The 17,922-nt window shown below is 36.3% G+C and overlaps 1 protein-coding gene across 1 annotated transcript in view; it reads left to right on the top strand.

The window, feature by feature from the left end:
* The window catches only part of LOC134792181 (RYamide receptor-like), a 29,801-nt gene extending 26,778 nt beyond the window's left edge, over positions 1–3,023 (top strand). The window contains exon 6 of the mRNA XM_063763421.1: positions 2,850–3,023. Coding sequence (XP_063619491.1) covers positions 2,850–3,019 — 170 coding nt within the window. The 3' untranslated portion in view covers positions 3,020–3,023. The remainder of the gene's footprint in view (positions 1–2,849) is intronic.
* Positions 3,024–17,922: the final 14,899 nt, after the last annotated feature.

Below are 17,922 nucleotides of genomic sequence, written 5' to 3'. Positions count from 1 at the left end.
AAGATAACAAGTGTACCATTTCTATTTGAGATCAAAATGGCTTAAAAAGGGTCAACTTAATTACGAGGCACCAGTAAGAATGGGAAATTAATATTATAACCAAAATACGAAAAAATATTATCTTGTGTTTTCATACCTTAGATTAACATAATTTTATTTTATCTATTTTTTCCCTTACTTGGCATTTACTGATATTATGAAAAATAACAACAACAAAAAGAAAGTACTTAAGTTAAAAAAATTTACTAGGCAACTTCCAACAAATTTCAGGTAAAATGGAATAAACGACAATTTTTTTATATCTGAAATTAGGTAAATGATGATAAACGCCAATAGTTCACATTTGACAGTTAAGTAAATTTATCCATATGACATTAAAACCTATTATTCGGTCAGGTAAAAATAGTTAACCGACAGTGAAAGGCTAGTTGTCATAAGGCAAAATTATCCAAGTTAACCCTTTATAAGACAGAGACGATTTGGAAACCACTTAGTTAATAAACATTTACGGAGAAGAACATCCTCTTTTTTATTTAACTATAATGGTATTATATAGCGAATATATCAGGCTTTCTTCCCTCATTCATACTTTTTCGGTCAGTATTTAATTTTAGTGTAATTAATTAATCTATAGTATGTGGTCAATTTATGCACTAGTTATGCCTTTCAAGGGAAGCAAGCTATCGTCATTGTTTCCATTATACTATTAAAAATATACACGTTATTATCAATTGAAAGTACTCTTTGATAGAAAGAGACTTCCGCTTGTAAATTGTATCGTGAAACGGGCCACAGGTTATAATTTTTTCAGTGATATTCGTATATTAATCCTACCCACTCCAAGAGACGCATTAATGTTCGATTTACCGTATGTAGTCAATTAAACGCCAGTCTGTACAGTACGGTTACCATCAGTTTGTCACTGACATAAACGCCGTCCAGAACGTAATTTACTTTCTATACATCCCGTTTGCACTAATATGCGAGTGCGAGCGAGATGTATAGAAAGTAAATTACGTTCTCGACGGCGTTTATGTCAGTAAGCGACACTAAAGTCGTCAGATGGGTACGAAACCTAATCCATTCGATGCAGAAAAATCTGGCGATTCCAACGATGTATATAACTCAATATCTCTGAAAATGTCGTTTATCCAATTTCTCCTTTCCAGCGTCGAAATTTATTTTACAATTTCACTCTGCAAGAAAGTCAGCAGCTGAAGCCTGGTTTAAAGTTTTATACGTTGCTGAATGTCAAACTTCTGAAGTGGGATTGACTCGTTTTGTCGGCCACCTGAGCACATTTGTATCATGAATTCACATCTATTCATACAGCAACGGAGCCACGCTGTTACGTCGTCGCCCAAATCTAATGTTTAATTTGTCTTTGGTTTTTATTTGTAGTTTTTTTTTGTTGTTTTCTTGTATTCTTATTTTGTAGTTTCACAGTGCCTTAGTTTATACTGTAATGCTGTGTCACTTATTTGAGTAATAAATAAAGAATTAAAATCTATTTTCGGACACATTATTCTGCCTGAATAATGTATGACTTGGTTATTTTTGAATAGCAAAAATAATTTATAAATGTAGTAAAGTCGCCATAAACTTTCAAATAGGTACGCGCAGATTTAGGTCGGTAAGTACCTACCTAATTCTGCGCGTACCTAACAGGACGGGACGGTTTGTCCTGTTAAGTTCGTAAAACAAAGTTCGCAAATTGATCGTCCCCGTTCAACTTAGGTATAGTTTAACTTTAACCCGGAGCAATATTTAAATTAATTTCAGTTTGGTGATAATTGTTGTTGTTCTTTTGGATAAGGTATAAATAGATAAATGAAAAATACCTAGTTGGTTAAATGTGGAGTTTGTACGTCGCAAACTGTTGAAATAATTATTTGTATTACAACGGGGAAAAGTTGTTGTTTAACTCCTACTGCTGATACCGAACAAGCGAAAGATTGCAAAATTGTTCGAAAGTTAAACAAACTTTAACAAAAAATATTTGACTGGAAAAAGAAAAACAAACGGGCGCCTACAGAACTAGGTATTATCATCTAGTACTTATTCTAAATAAAATATTAAAAGTAGGGAAAATTACTCGTAAGTTCTGAAGGTTAAACAAGATGGCTAATATTTTTCTAAAATAAGATACCTGCCTAGTTTTAGATACTACACAAAAACAGATTTTAAGTAATTATTTGCTGCTTTACTCATAAATATGCCTTATTATTAAACAAAATATAGTATACTTATTGTTTGTTAAGCCGATTACGGCCGAGTAGCATTATTTAAATAGGTTTTTCGCATCTACCAAACGCTGTTTAGGCGTTTCATCGCACAGTAGGTCTATTTGTATTTAAATATAAAAATATAGGCAAAGGCACTTTCGTATAATATGCTACAGAGCGCCTCGAGGCACTATTTAGTATTTACACTCAGCTGCGCTTAATGTAAATATAACGCTATAGTATGTAAATGTCTATTTACCTACTTTTTATCTATCGAATTGTCTGACCTTTAAAAAACCTTTTCCCTTTGTACGTTCTTGTTGTACTTACATTGTGCAACAAGGGGTTACCCTGAAATATTGGAAACGAAAAAATTGGTAGAAAACATTGATATTTCACGTGTAGGTACTGCGGCGCTATTATAACCTTTTAAATGCGTCGATATAAATACACATCAGTTAAGTCCATGCTCAATCACATTTAATAGGAATAAACCTCATATTGGCGTACGTAATTGAGGGCTTAAAGTGATTACCTATGTTGACGTGACGTTGAAGTGACGAGCTTGTACTCGTATTTGTACCTAACGCAACGATTGACGACAATTTTTTTATTGTCCCTTAGAAATGATCGGCATGAACGGCATAACACGTCGCGGCACCATGACGAGCTGCGTGAGCCGGCTGCAGCGCGCGCCGACGTGCTCGTCGTGCACCTCCACACGTCGCGCGCCCTCCTCGCGCGCTGCGCCCCCGCCGGTGCGCGCGCTCTCCGTGCGCACGCACTTTAACTAGACTCGGAAAACAACTGAACGTTACAATCGACTTATCAAAAACTTGGCTGCAGTCGTATAGCTACGGCGTATTAAAAAAGTAGGTACGTGCTAAGTGATGGCAATTAGATGCAGCCGGAGACATATCTTAGAGAATAGCCGTGGAATGTCGTAGGTATGTTATAAGTACATTAGCTGCAGCCAAGGATAGCTCCAGCAAGCAGGACCTTCACTAGCTATGAATCAAGAGGAGGGAGCCTCGTTGGCCATTTCCCATGATCTTGCTAATCTACACCTCTACAATATAATAAGCAACATGTTTACTCTAAGTGGGCTCCAATCTGTATTATGATGTTGTAGTCACAAGACCTCTAAAGAATATAGGTGGCTTAACTGTAAAGTAAGGCTGAGACATTATACGATGCACTGGCAACAGTGGCAACCTAATTGGCTATTAGACTGCCTGATAATATTCAGGGAAGGAAGCTAAGTAGGTTTTAAGTAGGTAAAATTTATTAGCTTTGAAGCAAACATTCTTTTACATAATACCTAACATTTTGTCTTGTTGTCTATTTAAATACGTCGTTAGTATGTTAAGAGTGGAACTGAATTAGTGTAAAATGGTCTAAAACAGGTGTCAATAATAATGTAAATAAGCCAACTTAAAGGCAGTATTCGACTGGCAGCTATAAAATGTGTACCTACTGATCGATTATAAGTATTCTCGTGCAAGAACCGTACGTGTACAGATCCAGTGTGAATGCATACCTAATCTCGTATTCATCGCTTATTGCCGACTGTTCCCACCGCCAGTATTTATTTCATAATAAAAAAAAAACACTTGCTCTTGAAAATGCTGCCCATCCCAATTCACTTTACGATTGATAGAAGCAACTACTACTTTCTCTCTTCTATTCTACACAAAATACACACAGGTATGATCGACGTAATCGTTTACTGCTTAGCTACGGGCGATTATTAGTTAAATATAATGAGGGCGTTTAAACTTAATATTTTGGATATTTCTAGTTTTATTTTACTCGTAACGTACTTTAGATGTCAGTTTAAAGTTTTTTGATATCTGTTATATTTACAGAATAATCGCAAGTAAATACTTAAAGAATACATATTATATATTTTATAATTTATTAAAATTATAAACAACGTTGTGTTGCGTTAGTAAAAATCAACACAAATTGTTATTTATTGGGGCGATAAATTAATTAATTAAAATGAGACGGTAGGTGGGATATGATAACTAAGGAATAAGGAAAAAGGAATGTAGCGATTTCAGAAATCATTGAAGGGATTGCGGATATAAAGATTCACGATCTTTTGTAAGGTGTATTCGGGTAATACCGAATGTCGGATAATTCCGAAATTCAGATGAAAATCACCCTTAATTCCATCATAATAAAAGTCTCTTTTCGGAATTATCCGACAGTTTTCGACATCGGAATTACCCGAGTAAACCTTACAGTTATACAGTATTTTATTATTACGCCTATAGTATACATCATTTCCAGAATATTATAGCATAAAACATCAAGTAGGTATTAACTTGGATTGCTTTGACATTCACATGATTTTACATCATTGGATTCCTATGTACATTTAAAAACAGTTGCTTATTCGTATATTAAGTGAAAAAAAATATTGATACCAAATATTACGCTAAAATACCTTCATTTCTGTTTCTACCAAATGTTAGCTCACAGTTACTATGAAAACGACCCCAATCCCCAAGCGGTTTTCGGCAAAATGTCAGCAGGGCAAATACGGGAAAGTAATAGTAACAAAGCGTAATTTATGCAACACAATCGGCGTTAGTAATGCCATTTAGACTTTGGAAGTCGGCGGTAGTCACGCTCTATGGCATTCGACCGACAACCGCAGTTGTGTCGTTGCTGACGCTACAACCAAATATCACGTTTAATAAAACCCGTGCAAGTTCCAATAAAAATCGTAAATCGCATTTCCCCTAATACAGTGAGGTATCCCTTGCGCGGTTCGAAAGACAGCTTTGTGTCAAAAAAAGTAGAAGTTCTTTTTATTAAATAAGAGAACCATACAAAATTGCATGCAACGATAAAATTCAATATAGGTATGTCTCGAGGCAATTCGAGAACGGTTGGTGGGTTCTGATTTCTACGGCTTGTCGTTATTGTTTGAACCCTTTCCTATAGTAATGTGGCATTAGAATTTACTACTTCCCAAAGGGAATCCAATCCAAAGGGATTGAAGGTATCTATGTACCAATGTAAAAACTGGTGTATAAAACGAACCAATAAATGTAGTCACGGCGATGTTGTGACTTCTTGCTTATTTTGAAATAGGTAGGTATAATAATGGGGTCTGTATTGGGTCGCATAATAATTGATTGTCCTAATATTATGCGACCCAATACAGACCATAAAACTCATTTCGCATAATTGTTATTGTGCTGAAACTAATAACATTTCTAAAAAAATATAAAACAAACCTAACCTAACCTACCCTATTCTACACAACCTATGCAAAATATTTTCGAAAATACTCTTTGTTTCAGCTGGAGAAAAATTATGCGAAAAGAATTTTAAGCGTAACATTACATTAGGACAATCAATTATTATGCGACGAGTTCGGCACCCATAATAATGGGCTTGTTACAAAACAATAAGTCAGAAGCAATATGTTGGCTCGTAGGTTTGCCCGTTGCTCAAAACAAGTTAAAATCACCCTTTTTAATGCGTTCTGCCAAGTATTCTACACGGGTAGCCTACGGGTCAACTACACGCTGAAAGCCTATAATGCCCTTCGTATCCAGTATAATGATGCCTTCAGAGTCCTGTTGAGGTTGCCACGGTTCTGTAGCGCGTCAGGAATGTTTGCCGAGGCGCGTACCGACGACTTTTATGCGATCAGGCGAAAGCGGGTCGCATCCCTGCTAAACCGCATCCGACGCAACGACAACAGGATACTGAAGGTAATCGCTGACAGACCAGATAGTTCCATCCTGTGCACTTGGGTCAAAATTATTAATTAAAAAGATATATTTAATATTTTTTAGGACATTTGTTTATTTCTATTTGTACTTTTGACATGAAATTATTATTTATATGAATAACAATATTGTGACATCCTTCAATTCAATTCTAGGCAATTTTATTTTACTTATTATTTATTATACATATATCCATGATTCCAATTAATTTTAATTTTATTATAAATCTTGATCTTATTGTCAAAATATTGTGTTAATGATTAATTTTAATGTACTTACTAACATCTAGCTGTAATGTATTATGGTACTAACAATATTGTATGGAATTATTATTCTGAAATAAAGTTTTTTTTTTTAAACGAAAAGTTTACTTGACGACAGCGCCCATTAGACACGATAATAATACTTTCAATCTAACAACAACGATTTTATGAAGCAAATAGTCTTAATTTTATTATAAAAAAAGGTTATATCGCTCCTCAGGTGTTTGAGGTGCTGTCGTCAAGTTAACTTTTCATTTTGTAACAAACCCATTATTATGGGTGCCGATCTCGTCGCATAATAATTGATTGTCCTAATGTAATGTTACGCTTAAAATTCTTTTTGCATCATTTTTCTCCAGCTGAAACGTACTTAAGATTTTTTTAATAATAACTTGTCAAACTTTTATTCTATCGAAAAAGTCTAATATTTTTTTTCGTCTGCAAAGTTAGACAACTTATAACTGCCATCATTAATATGCGTCAAGATAAAATATATAAACTCTCAAGACAAGCCTCAAAAAAGCTAATGACTCTTTAATTATTTCTTCGAGTGCGAGTTATAACTCAGTTTCTTTAATTTGCATTTGAAACAGAGTTATTGACATGTTACTTATGTAAATAAAAAAAATCCTAGGCTTTGACGACGGGGCAGCCCTATCGCAGCCCTAGCCCATAACTCCACCATTAACCAACTCTGTTTGTTGTTTTTCTTGTTTTAATTTATAAACTCAATGTAATTTGCTATTTGAAATAAAGATATCTATAAATTAAATAAAGAAATGATTAGGAAGCTTAAGTACATGTGAACAAGAAAAGGATTAAACTCTTGTACCTAGCCTACTAATAAATTGTACCTAGTTTCAATCAAGTCCCAATTACTAACGAATTAAATGATCAAACATATGAGTTTACGTAGAATCATAATACTAATAATGATAAAAACACGTACCGGATACCGGTAAAGTGGAATTATTTTATATAGAACGTGTAATCTAGAATTAAAAAGTACCTGTAACTACATAATAGATAGTAGGTAACGTAAAATGTAAAAAAAAGTTTAACTTCGCCTTGGAGGTTACTACGTATTGCCATACATCGAACATCTACCATAGAACAAGGGTTCCGTACATTAAGTCTGACTCACGCTTGACTGCACATTTCTTATAGGTTTTCCTGTCATCTATAGGTAAAGAACTACCATGTGTATTTTTAAAAAAATTTCTAACTCTGTAGTTTCGGAGATAAAGGGGGGAATGGTCATTTTTTGGCTATGTTCTTAAATAACTTCTAACCTATTTATTTTAAAATTATAAAAAAGCTCTTTCATTTGATATATAACACGATATATTTTGATAAACTTTATTTTTTACTTTCTCATTTACCACCCAAAAGTGGCCCCCATGTTTAAAATTCATTTGTTTACGTTACATGTACGTCTTTGGGTCACTAATTTACATATGTGTACCAACTTTCAACTTAATTGGTCCAGTAGTTTCCGAGAAGAGGCTGTGACAGACGGACAGACAGACAGGCGCACGAGTGATCCTATAAGGGTTCCGTTTTTTTCCTTTTGAGGTACGGAACCCTAAAAATGGAACTGTGTACACCGTCATATACCATTAGCGAACAATACTTAATCAATTTATGGATTCGTATCCTAGCACTTTTATTTTTATACGTTGTTCCTATATCTCCAAGGTAATAATTAATTTTGTGAAATCTTGCCTGTTACAATTGTGTTTCTAATTAAGTACATATTACATTAACAATCTATACGGGTATATACTTGTAGTTAAGTTAGATTAAGATAATGTTTGTGTAAATAAAAAAATCCTTTTTGAATTGTCTACCGTTACCTTACAAAGGTAAGGTTTGTAAAAAGTGTACAAAGATAATGAAATTATTGTTGTTATGAGATTATATTAAATATTTCAGAATAAAAGAGTTGTAGGTCATTAAACGTGTTCCCTTATAAGGCACAGACATCATATCAAGAGTAATTCCTTAGCTGGATGTTCTTTTCCTTGAATTTCATCATATCTAAATAAAGTTTATATTACGTAGATATTTTTTGTAATGGCCAATAACTGTAGCAGGCACCCTGATCACATATTGCCCAAAGAATATAACCCAATTTGAAGCCCCTTGACGTAAATATGATTTAATATAATGTAACGCATGCAAATGTGGACGGCAATTCCGGAGAAAAATATATTTTCTGAATACTTACGTAGTGAAAATACACTTCAAATATCTAATATAATATATTTCAGCGCGTTCTGATTTATTTATAGGTATTATTGGAGATAATATACTCTGAGGGATGTATATTTTTATACTTATTTGAATTTATGTCTGCTGTAGGTATTGTATTAAAAACTCATTAACACATTCAATACCACTAAGTGCTACGGGTTACGCTCGTAGCGCGTAGCCACGGTTTCGTCGTATGTAGCGCGTAGTCGCTACGAACAGTGTACCCGACAGTCGGGTTCTTGGTGTTGAATGTGTTAACTGTCTTCTGATGTTAAATTATTAATTTTATACCTACCTTACAAGTAACAACCAATGTGTAGTCTAGTTCTTTCTATAGGTACTGGTTGATCGTGCTTACTGATAGATGACACATAAAATATTATCTCTAGTCATAATCATTAACGATGTGTAATTTAATTAATGTGATATGAAAAAAATCTGAAAGTTGTTATTTAAATGTCAGTTATTAAATATTACATTCTAATTGCGACAACATTGCAGACCAGTTTTACTGTCGGCAGCATTGCTACAAGACTTGTCAATTGTTTAGGACATTAACATTTATTTTTACATTTCTTGCAGCATTACTGACTTATTAAATTTCACATTTGTCCGTCGGAATTGGAATGTTGATGAAATGGAATGAAATGTGAGTTATTTTATTATCCTTCACAAACTCTTCCAAGTTGCAGGACCCCATTTCATTAACAATTAAAAAAATACTAGTCCTTACTGCTATTTAGAGAGTATCAATTAACCAAATTGCGCTGGCAATATGGTCAGTTCGTTACCCAACTGCGACTGTGCCTGAGGCTCCGCAAGTGCAGAGAGCCTGGGATGACACGACGGGTGCCAGAAACACACTTGCCCGTCTCTTGAGTGCTGCTACGGGTGTGGATTTGGCAAGACTCCGGTCGGTGTCAAAGGTAGAAGTGGGAGCGTGGTTACAGGCATTGCCTTCCCCTCATCTGGGAATACTCCTTGACAGTGATTCAATGCGTGTGGCTGTAGCTCTTCGCCTGGGCTGCGATGTTTGTATACCTTACCAATGCATCTGCGGCTCCACGGTGGAAGCTAATGGCCATCACGCTTTGAGCTACTGTCGCTGTTCAGGGCGATTTCCCAGACACCACGCGCTTAACGACATCGTCCGGAGGGCCCTAATATCCGCGAACATACCGTGTGTTCTGGAACCACCTGGCCTCTGTCGCACCGATGGCAAACGGCCGGACGGCTTAACTTTGGTGCCGTGGCGGAAGGGAAAGTGCCTAATGTGGGACGCGACGTGCGTCAGCACTTTCGCCGCCTCACACCTTATGGCTCCTCTACACGAATGGCCAACGCCGGCCAATCCAAGGGACGCAGCCATGCGGTAGACTGAGATAGCAATATCACTTGCTCCCTCTAATGCATAAATGCGTCCCTTGGATTGGCCGGCGTTGGCCATTCGTGTAGAGCAGCCATTAACCGGACGGTGCAGACAGCAGGCGCTGCGGCAGAGCTGGCAGCGTTAAGAAAGCGGATAAAATACTCCGACCTTGAGGCGAATTATTATTTTGTACCACTCGCCTTCGAGATAACGGGGTGTTGGGGGTCTAACGCCATAGCTTTTATAAGGGAGGTGGGACGTAGAATTAGGGAGAGGACCTCTGATGCTCGCGCGGGTTCGTACCTGGTGCAAAGGATACCAACTTTTAGGAAATTATAAATAGAAATTAAAATAATAATATAAAAGGCCCACGAATTATTTATAAGAAACAATAAAATATTATTATTTTAATTTCTATTTATAATTTCCTAAAAGCTGGTATCCAAAGGTTACCTCGAAGAGATCGCTCATTCGCGATAACACTGCATGTTGTTTACTTCTACTCGTAATCATATTTTATTCTGTATTTATCGATATAGGTACATTATATATAATCGGAAGTCGATAAACGAGAGACAGCTCAAAAATGCTACGAGAATTCCGGGCTCTGATTATCATCTAGCAATTTTCAGGGCCCAATTCACCGAGTGCCTTTGTTATAATATACACACTGTCTTTACATATGTATGTATATGCTACGCGGTTGGGAAGAAGGAAGAAGACTACAACGAGTGTTGAATGTATAATAAACGTATTTACAGTGTTTAAAAATACCTAATACGAATATGGCGTTGGATCAGCGTCACAGAATAAATAATAGTACTAGGTACAGAAGACTCACTCTCTAACAAAACGCGTCTGTTACGATCAGCACAGATATGGCCGCTAGGTGGCGACAGCGCCACGCGCGGCTTATGGCTTGCCCCAAAATTGGGGCGGAACGGATGTAATTTTAGCTACCTGTAGCAAAGCGACGAAATCGCGGAGTGAGCCACGCCTGTCAGCGTGTGAGCGTATAGGGCATTATAAAATAACCATTTATAACATTGCGACTTATTAATCGTGATTGACATGTGGAAACATTCACTCATTTTGTCAAGTAAAATTGATAGTGACATCGCAAGTGTCAACGCTGAAACACATAATATACATACATATGTACATTAAATTATTACAGTCTTATTGTTTTCTTTGAGTCTGAGAGATGATGAAATAACAGACACCTACTACAACTTTTTCGAATATTTTACGAGATAGTTATAGAGATCAACATACTTTTCGAATTAATATACCTACGAAGGCAAACATTGTGCTGGATTACCGTGCAGGCCTGCAGGGAGTCATTAGTTACGTTGCTTTAATGAGGATAACAAGTCGAAGTTATTGAAACTTGAGCCTTGAAACCATAATATCCTGATAATATCATATCATTTTGTTTTAATGAGGCTTTCGCTTTACCGAAGTAGTTACGTTACAAGTCATTAATGTTCCGTTAGAGTCTGGCTACTGAAATATTACACAAATGTTTGGCGGGAAATTCAAAAAATCTTGGGCTGGTCACACTTTGTGTAGTAGGAATTATAGTTTTGATACTAGAAAATATTTTTGATTTTCTGTGCACACGTAAGGTACCTAAGGATATAAGTTAAATATATGTTGACGTGCACTCAAAGTCAGCTCACATAATTTCTACCACTATGTAAAGTACAGTCAACGATAAATACATATGTTAACACTTTCTCGCCATATACCATTGTAACAAGGCGAAAAATGAAATGTAGTGTAAATAAGACCTAGCTCGATAATACCGTAATATTAATCCATCACCAAAAAAATACATAAGTACTATGCCAAATATGCTAAATGCTAAGTATCAAAATATTTATAGAGCACCACCCTCCTTATTTATTTACATTTGTTTAGGAGTTGTAAACATTGCAGTTTTTCGTTACACAATGCTACACGTCGACTTCGCACATTGTCGTAATTATATACGAGCTTAAATATAAGTTTGCGAAACTCACTCAGTATAGACTTTATTAATATTATTTAAAATAAACCCCTTATAAACCGCAAACAATTAGAATGAATGACATAAATTGACAACTGACTTTTAGCTTTTTTTTAAATCATAGACAATTGGTGATACAACAACGAAATATCTGTCAATATTGTTTTGGCTAGCCAGACTCTATACATAAATGTAATAACAAAAGCTGTATCCGACGTGTACTGTGTTCCGCTTGAAGTTGATTTCCTGAGAGCCTACCGCGATTACCGCGAACTATTTCTTTATCTATGCAATAGTGATAAAGAGACAGATAACGTAATTCACATTTTAAATTTTCGTAGTTAGCCCTCTTTTCGAGGCTATGTTACCTACTCAAGAACAACAGTTACTCGTTTTTGTTAGATAAAATAGTTTAAACAATACATATACCTAAATATTTCAAAGATTTGTGACCTTGACCTTTCTTATTCCACTGTGATCTAATGCATGCATAATTTTCACAACCTTTTAAACTTGCAAAATGTACTTAAGCACTTAGTGTTTATTCATTAGACTAAGCTAACGAACGACGCGGTAAAACCCTGCAGCGGAATGATAAGAGGGCAAACATACGTGCATGCGCGCTAATACTGAATTCTCTATCGTAAACAGGAGCCCAATTCCAATGTAACAATTTTGATCTTATTTTGATACGATCTTGAAGACAGCTTACTTGAAGATACATTGGTGCATGCGAAATGAAGTGAAAGTCGTGAGTGAGCTGCTCGCAATCACCAAGATGATCGTCAAAGTCGTATCAAAGCCAGTTCAAAACTGTAACTAGTTGTTGGAGAGACCGAGGTGAGTTTTGACAGAGGAGAGTTGTGACATCGTTGATTTTTTGGAATCTATTAACTAAAAACAAGGTCGCAATAGCGCGCGTTTGTTAGTTCAAGTTACGAGCACACTGTTGCGAGCTCGCTAACAGTCATTAGATTCCAAAAAATCGACGATGTCACAACTCTCCTCTGTCAAAACTCACCTCGGTCTCCCTTATATCTGAATCGGGCTCCAGTTTAATGAATAATCAATGTGTGAAGTTTACGAAGTCTGCCTGCTAGTAGTTTCAAGAAATCACAAAACCTTCAACAAGTCAAAGGTTTTGTGATTTCTTTCATTCGTTTTTACCCCTTTACCAGGCTGACAGTTCAAAAATGACAATCGAATGTCAGTCTTACTCATCAAAAATAGAACACATGTTAATATATATCCCTTAGCCTGGTAAAAGGTTAAGATCCCTTTCATAGTTTCTACACTATTATCGACTATCGGAGTCAACGTACTCGATCACAAGGAAAATAAATTAATTAGAAAATACTGTTTGTAAAGTTGATCTACAAACAGTCTATTCTAATTAAGTATTAAATGATAAATGGCAGTGTGTGAAAACCGATAAGTTATAAACCGAAATTTTAATCATTGTTTATTTTTTATTGCAATATTGATTCAACCCTTGCTGTATTTAATTAGGCATGACGCATAAGTCGCGGTGTTTCAGATGGGTATTGTCATGGGATTGGAAATGGCAAGGGTATAGGGCTTTTACAAAGGGCAACGCCACTTAATAGCGGAAAACTATTTGGAAATCCATATTTTTTCAAAATGCAATAAAACAGCATAAAATCGTACCTCGTAATTGGGTAGATAGCAGGATTATGATGCTTAATGAAATGATTGTTTCTCACTAATGGGTAATCTCACTGCTTTGCGTTAAGGTTGATTGGTAGATCTAACCATTATCAATGTTTTTTTTGCAGTTTGGTAGCATCAGAAACTGGACCCTTCACTGGCATGACTATTGAGTTATTCACGCTATATTCATTGATTTTATACCACAAAAGTTCCACGAAGACGAAAACTTTGCTAATTACCGGAACAAACAACTCTATCTAAATTGTAGCAGATTCGTCCACGCGTATAATTTTAGAAAGCAGACTTTGATTGAAGTACCTACCTAACCGATTTCTGCTTGATTTCCTGTAAAATTTGCCATTTAAACGGTTGAAATTTTCAGAGAGTTGCTTTAGTTGCTACTATAACAACGAATAGTCACTAAAATAATATTAGACAAAGAGGAAGAGGTCTTACTTCAAATCAAAACAAATCAAAGTTATAAATCATTGATTTTCAGGCAACAAAGGGCCATAGATCTATAGATGTATCTATACATTTCATAAAATTAAAACTGAACATTTACTTCACTGTATCCATGCCATGATCGAATCAGAAATGAGGAGATCCGTAGACGAACTAAAGTCACCGACATAGCCCACCGGATTAGCAAGCTGAAGTGGCAATGGGCGGGCCACATTGCACGCAGAGAAGATGGCCGATGGGGTCGAAAAGTGCTCGAGTGTCTACCACGGACTAGCAAGCGCAGCGTAGGACGTCCACCCACAAGATGGACAGACGACCTTGTTAAGGTCGCCGGAGGACGCTGGATGCGGGTCGCTTCCAACCGGTACGAATGGAGGTCCAAGGGGGAGGCCTATGTTCAGCAGTGGACGTCTTATGGCTGAGATGATGATCCATGCCCCAATGCTTATACCGGATGTGGCCTGTAACACGAGCAAAGAATTAAAACATAGATTGTACTCCTCAAACCGTGACACTTTTGTTCAACAACTTTTAAAAATTATGAAGTATTTAGACTCCCTATTTTTCATACAAAATAAATATTATCTTCAATGGACGCCATCGCGACGCCATATCATTGTGATTGACGTTGCTTGTCACGCCTTAAACATAACAAAATTCGCAATACATTGCGTCTTAGAATAAACTTTAAAGTTTATTAAAAATTAAACCACAAGTTATTTTTAAAAGTCGCTGAACAAATGTTGGTCAGTATGAGGAGTACAGCCTACAGTTTTTTTGCTCATGTTACAGGCCACACCCGGTATTACTGGGCATTTAGGATAAGTTAAGCTTAGTTTAGTTAATATTTACTCATCCTTGTGTTGTACAGTCACCACACGGGATTGTTATGCCATTTAGGGTTCTTGCTAAATTAGAAATTCTATAGTATAAGTATTGACCAGCGACTTTAGCTAGGTCCCTAAACGGCGCAACAATCGCGGAGCGTGATAGTACCTTCTTTCGTACAATAACTGCCTGGAGAGAAATGGAAATGGAAGTGGACTTTATTAAAGAACCACAAGAAATTGCCCTGTCTCACATGAATGCATCATTTTCTAGAAAACTGCACTTGTATGCTTACTGTGATTTAACTTCTAAAGCCCCCTTCAGACTATGCACGTGAATCGCGGGCGAAGCCGCGAACGCAAGTGGAGTCGATTTTCGCAGACAGCGAAATCGACTCCACACTCGCGTTTCTCGGATTCGCCCGCGATTCACGCGCATAGTCTGGAGGGGGCTTAAGAGCCAACGGGAGTGGTCATTTCTCCATACAAACGTACTCCTCGTTTTCCTCCGTGGTTTTTGAAGCTAGAGCAATGATTTTTTCAACACAGATTAATATTGTCAATATCTGTGTCGGACCGTTTTGCTTTTTTTGATATTTTTGTTTTTTAAGGCGCTAGAGCCCTTCAAAAATGGCCAATATGGCCTAATTGACTATGCCGCAATGAGAGGCGTGGAATTCAAAACTGATATCAATTAGCCAAAAAAGCAAAACGGTCCAACACAGATAATTTCATAATCATTTAGATTTCCAAATTTGGTTACGATTGGTTAAGATTTGGAGGAGGAAACAGAGGAGTACGAAACCTCGATTTTTGAGATTTTTACGCAGGATTTTTCGCCTTGTCCTTATCGCACTACTTTTAGGTGCCGCTTCCGTTAGCGAGACGGGTATATTTACCTAAAATATTTTAAACTCAGCTCCTATTTCGTCTTAAGAACACTTACATTTTTTGACTGCAGACTGCAGAGAGGTAAGTATTTAATTACGCTTATTTAGCACTTTAATGAGATTAGTAATGTCAATGTCGATGATGTAGAAAATACATAGATACCATAATGCATGCATAAAAGTAACTACAGATGTAGTGCAAAATTATTTTCCATCGTATTTTCACGGAAACGTACGAACGCGTCTTGCTATTTCAGTCAGTCTCGGTACAAAAAGTAGGTACTCAGGTTGATGGAAGTAGCATGACAAATACGAACGTTTCCGAGACATTACAATGGAAAACAATTACACTACATCTATAGTTTTCAAATTCAGTTAATTATCTCGCCGAATAAAGACAGACGTTGAAAAATACCATGAAGATTATACGGATAATAATTTCTTGTTATGAAACATTATAAAGTTCGAATCGCCCTCCATGTTTATGGTTCATAGGTACAAATATTGTTGATGTAAAAAACTGTTTGCTGCATCATAACGAGAATGTTAAATTAATAAAAAATAAAGTAATCAATTTTTCAAAAGTTTTCACGGCAGATACTTGTAAACTTGGCCGGTTCCACGATAAATGTTGTAGGGCACCGTTACAAGGCCGTTCCTTCCCATTACCAAGCCCAAGCGCGTGCAGGCCAAGGGAACCAATGTAACTTTGACCTCGATATCGGTAAATTGGTGATAAGCAGTAGGAATAAAGTTCTCAGTAATATTTTCCGAACTTCCCTTGTTTGGAAAATATTACTTCTTCTTCCCTTGAACTCGACTGAATTAGTGGTTGCATAGGATACAAATAACTAAATAATAGAAGTAATACTTAGTATTATTCCTGTCTAACGAATCGACGTTTAACTGCGGAAGGTCGGAAAGGAAAGGTGGTTTAATCACGCTGTTTCTCTCTAACGCATGGCGCCGATAACGTGTTCTTTCGCATTCGCACTCACTAGCCTCTAACAGGATCACAGCTGCTCTGAGCACAACATTGCTTACAGTTTTTGAGTGAGGAATATTTTCGGGTATGCTACCAGGAATATTTGCGTTTCACAATATTTTTGGTAACAGCAATTCTATTTAGTTCATTACGTTTATTGGGAAAATAAAAAGTAATGTAATAATTTATTAATTATTGTTTGATTCGCCTCCGTTCTGTAAGCAAATGGAATATCAGCCAAGTTTACCATGATTATACAGGCGAAGCTGTGAAAAATGCCTAGGGAAGAATTTAAAATTCCTGTCAATAAGAAGAAGAACCCTGATGCCACATAATTTATACGAATTGTATTACGTTCCTAAATAAATTCCGCTTTAGTTCGCGGCAAAATTTCTAATAAAATTTGTTTTCGATCCTTATTTACGTCGGACCCATACTTAATGATGACTTTTGTAAGTCTAGTCAATTGAGTTCAGTCAGTTTACCGAACACTAACGTAAGTTTTTCGTCAATATCTCTGAAAGTATACATCCATTTTGAAAGCCCACCCTGTGAGCCTCTTCTGGGGATTATTATGCTGCTTTTAAATATAAAGACGATGTTCTTCTTGACAGGTTTATAATTAATATTCGTTTTACAAAGAGGTTTCTCATTTAGCCGCAAGTTGACAGGCAAAAGCTAAGAGTCACAGATAACATATATCAGCCCTACGCACTGTCATTAGAACTAATATTACAATCATCGTACGTTGGTACACTGATTAGCCATATTGTTTTATTAAGCCGTTACGTTGTTAAGCTTGGAATAATACTATATAATATAAACTAGTACAAAATATAAAATGCTAATATTCGGCCAATCCTGGAGTACAACGCGTCTCTGCGTTTTAAAGAGTTAAACATAAGTAATCCACATTATACATACTTAATGCACAACAGAACAATAGAATCAATATTACTCAACTTATGAACAATATCACTACAGGCATTCCTCCAATGCCTGCAACGACTCACTCTTATAAACTACATCAATACATGCCTTCACATGTTATTGACTCACTGTTTCTTACAAACTACATCAATGCATGCTTTTACATGTCATTGACTCACTGTTACATCAATACATACATTCACATGTTATTGACTCACTGTTACTTATAAACGACATCAATACATGGATTCAGATGCACATGTCATTGACTCACT

This window comes from Cydia splendana, chromosome 7 (assembly GCF_910591565.1).
Source record: "Cydia splendana chromosome 7, ilCydSple1.2, whole genome shotgun sequence".
NCBI lineage: Eukaryota > Metazoa > Arthropoda > Insecta > Lepidoptera > Tortricidae > Cydia > Cydia splendana.
Note: the sequence above shows the minus strand (reverse complement) of the source record. Positions and strands in the feature narration are given on the sequence as shown.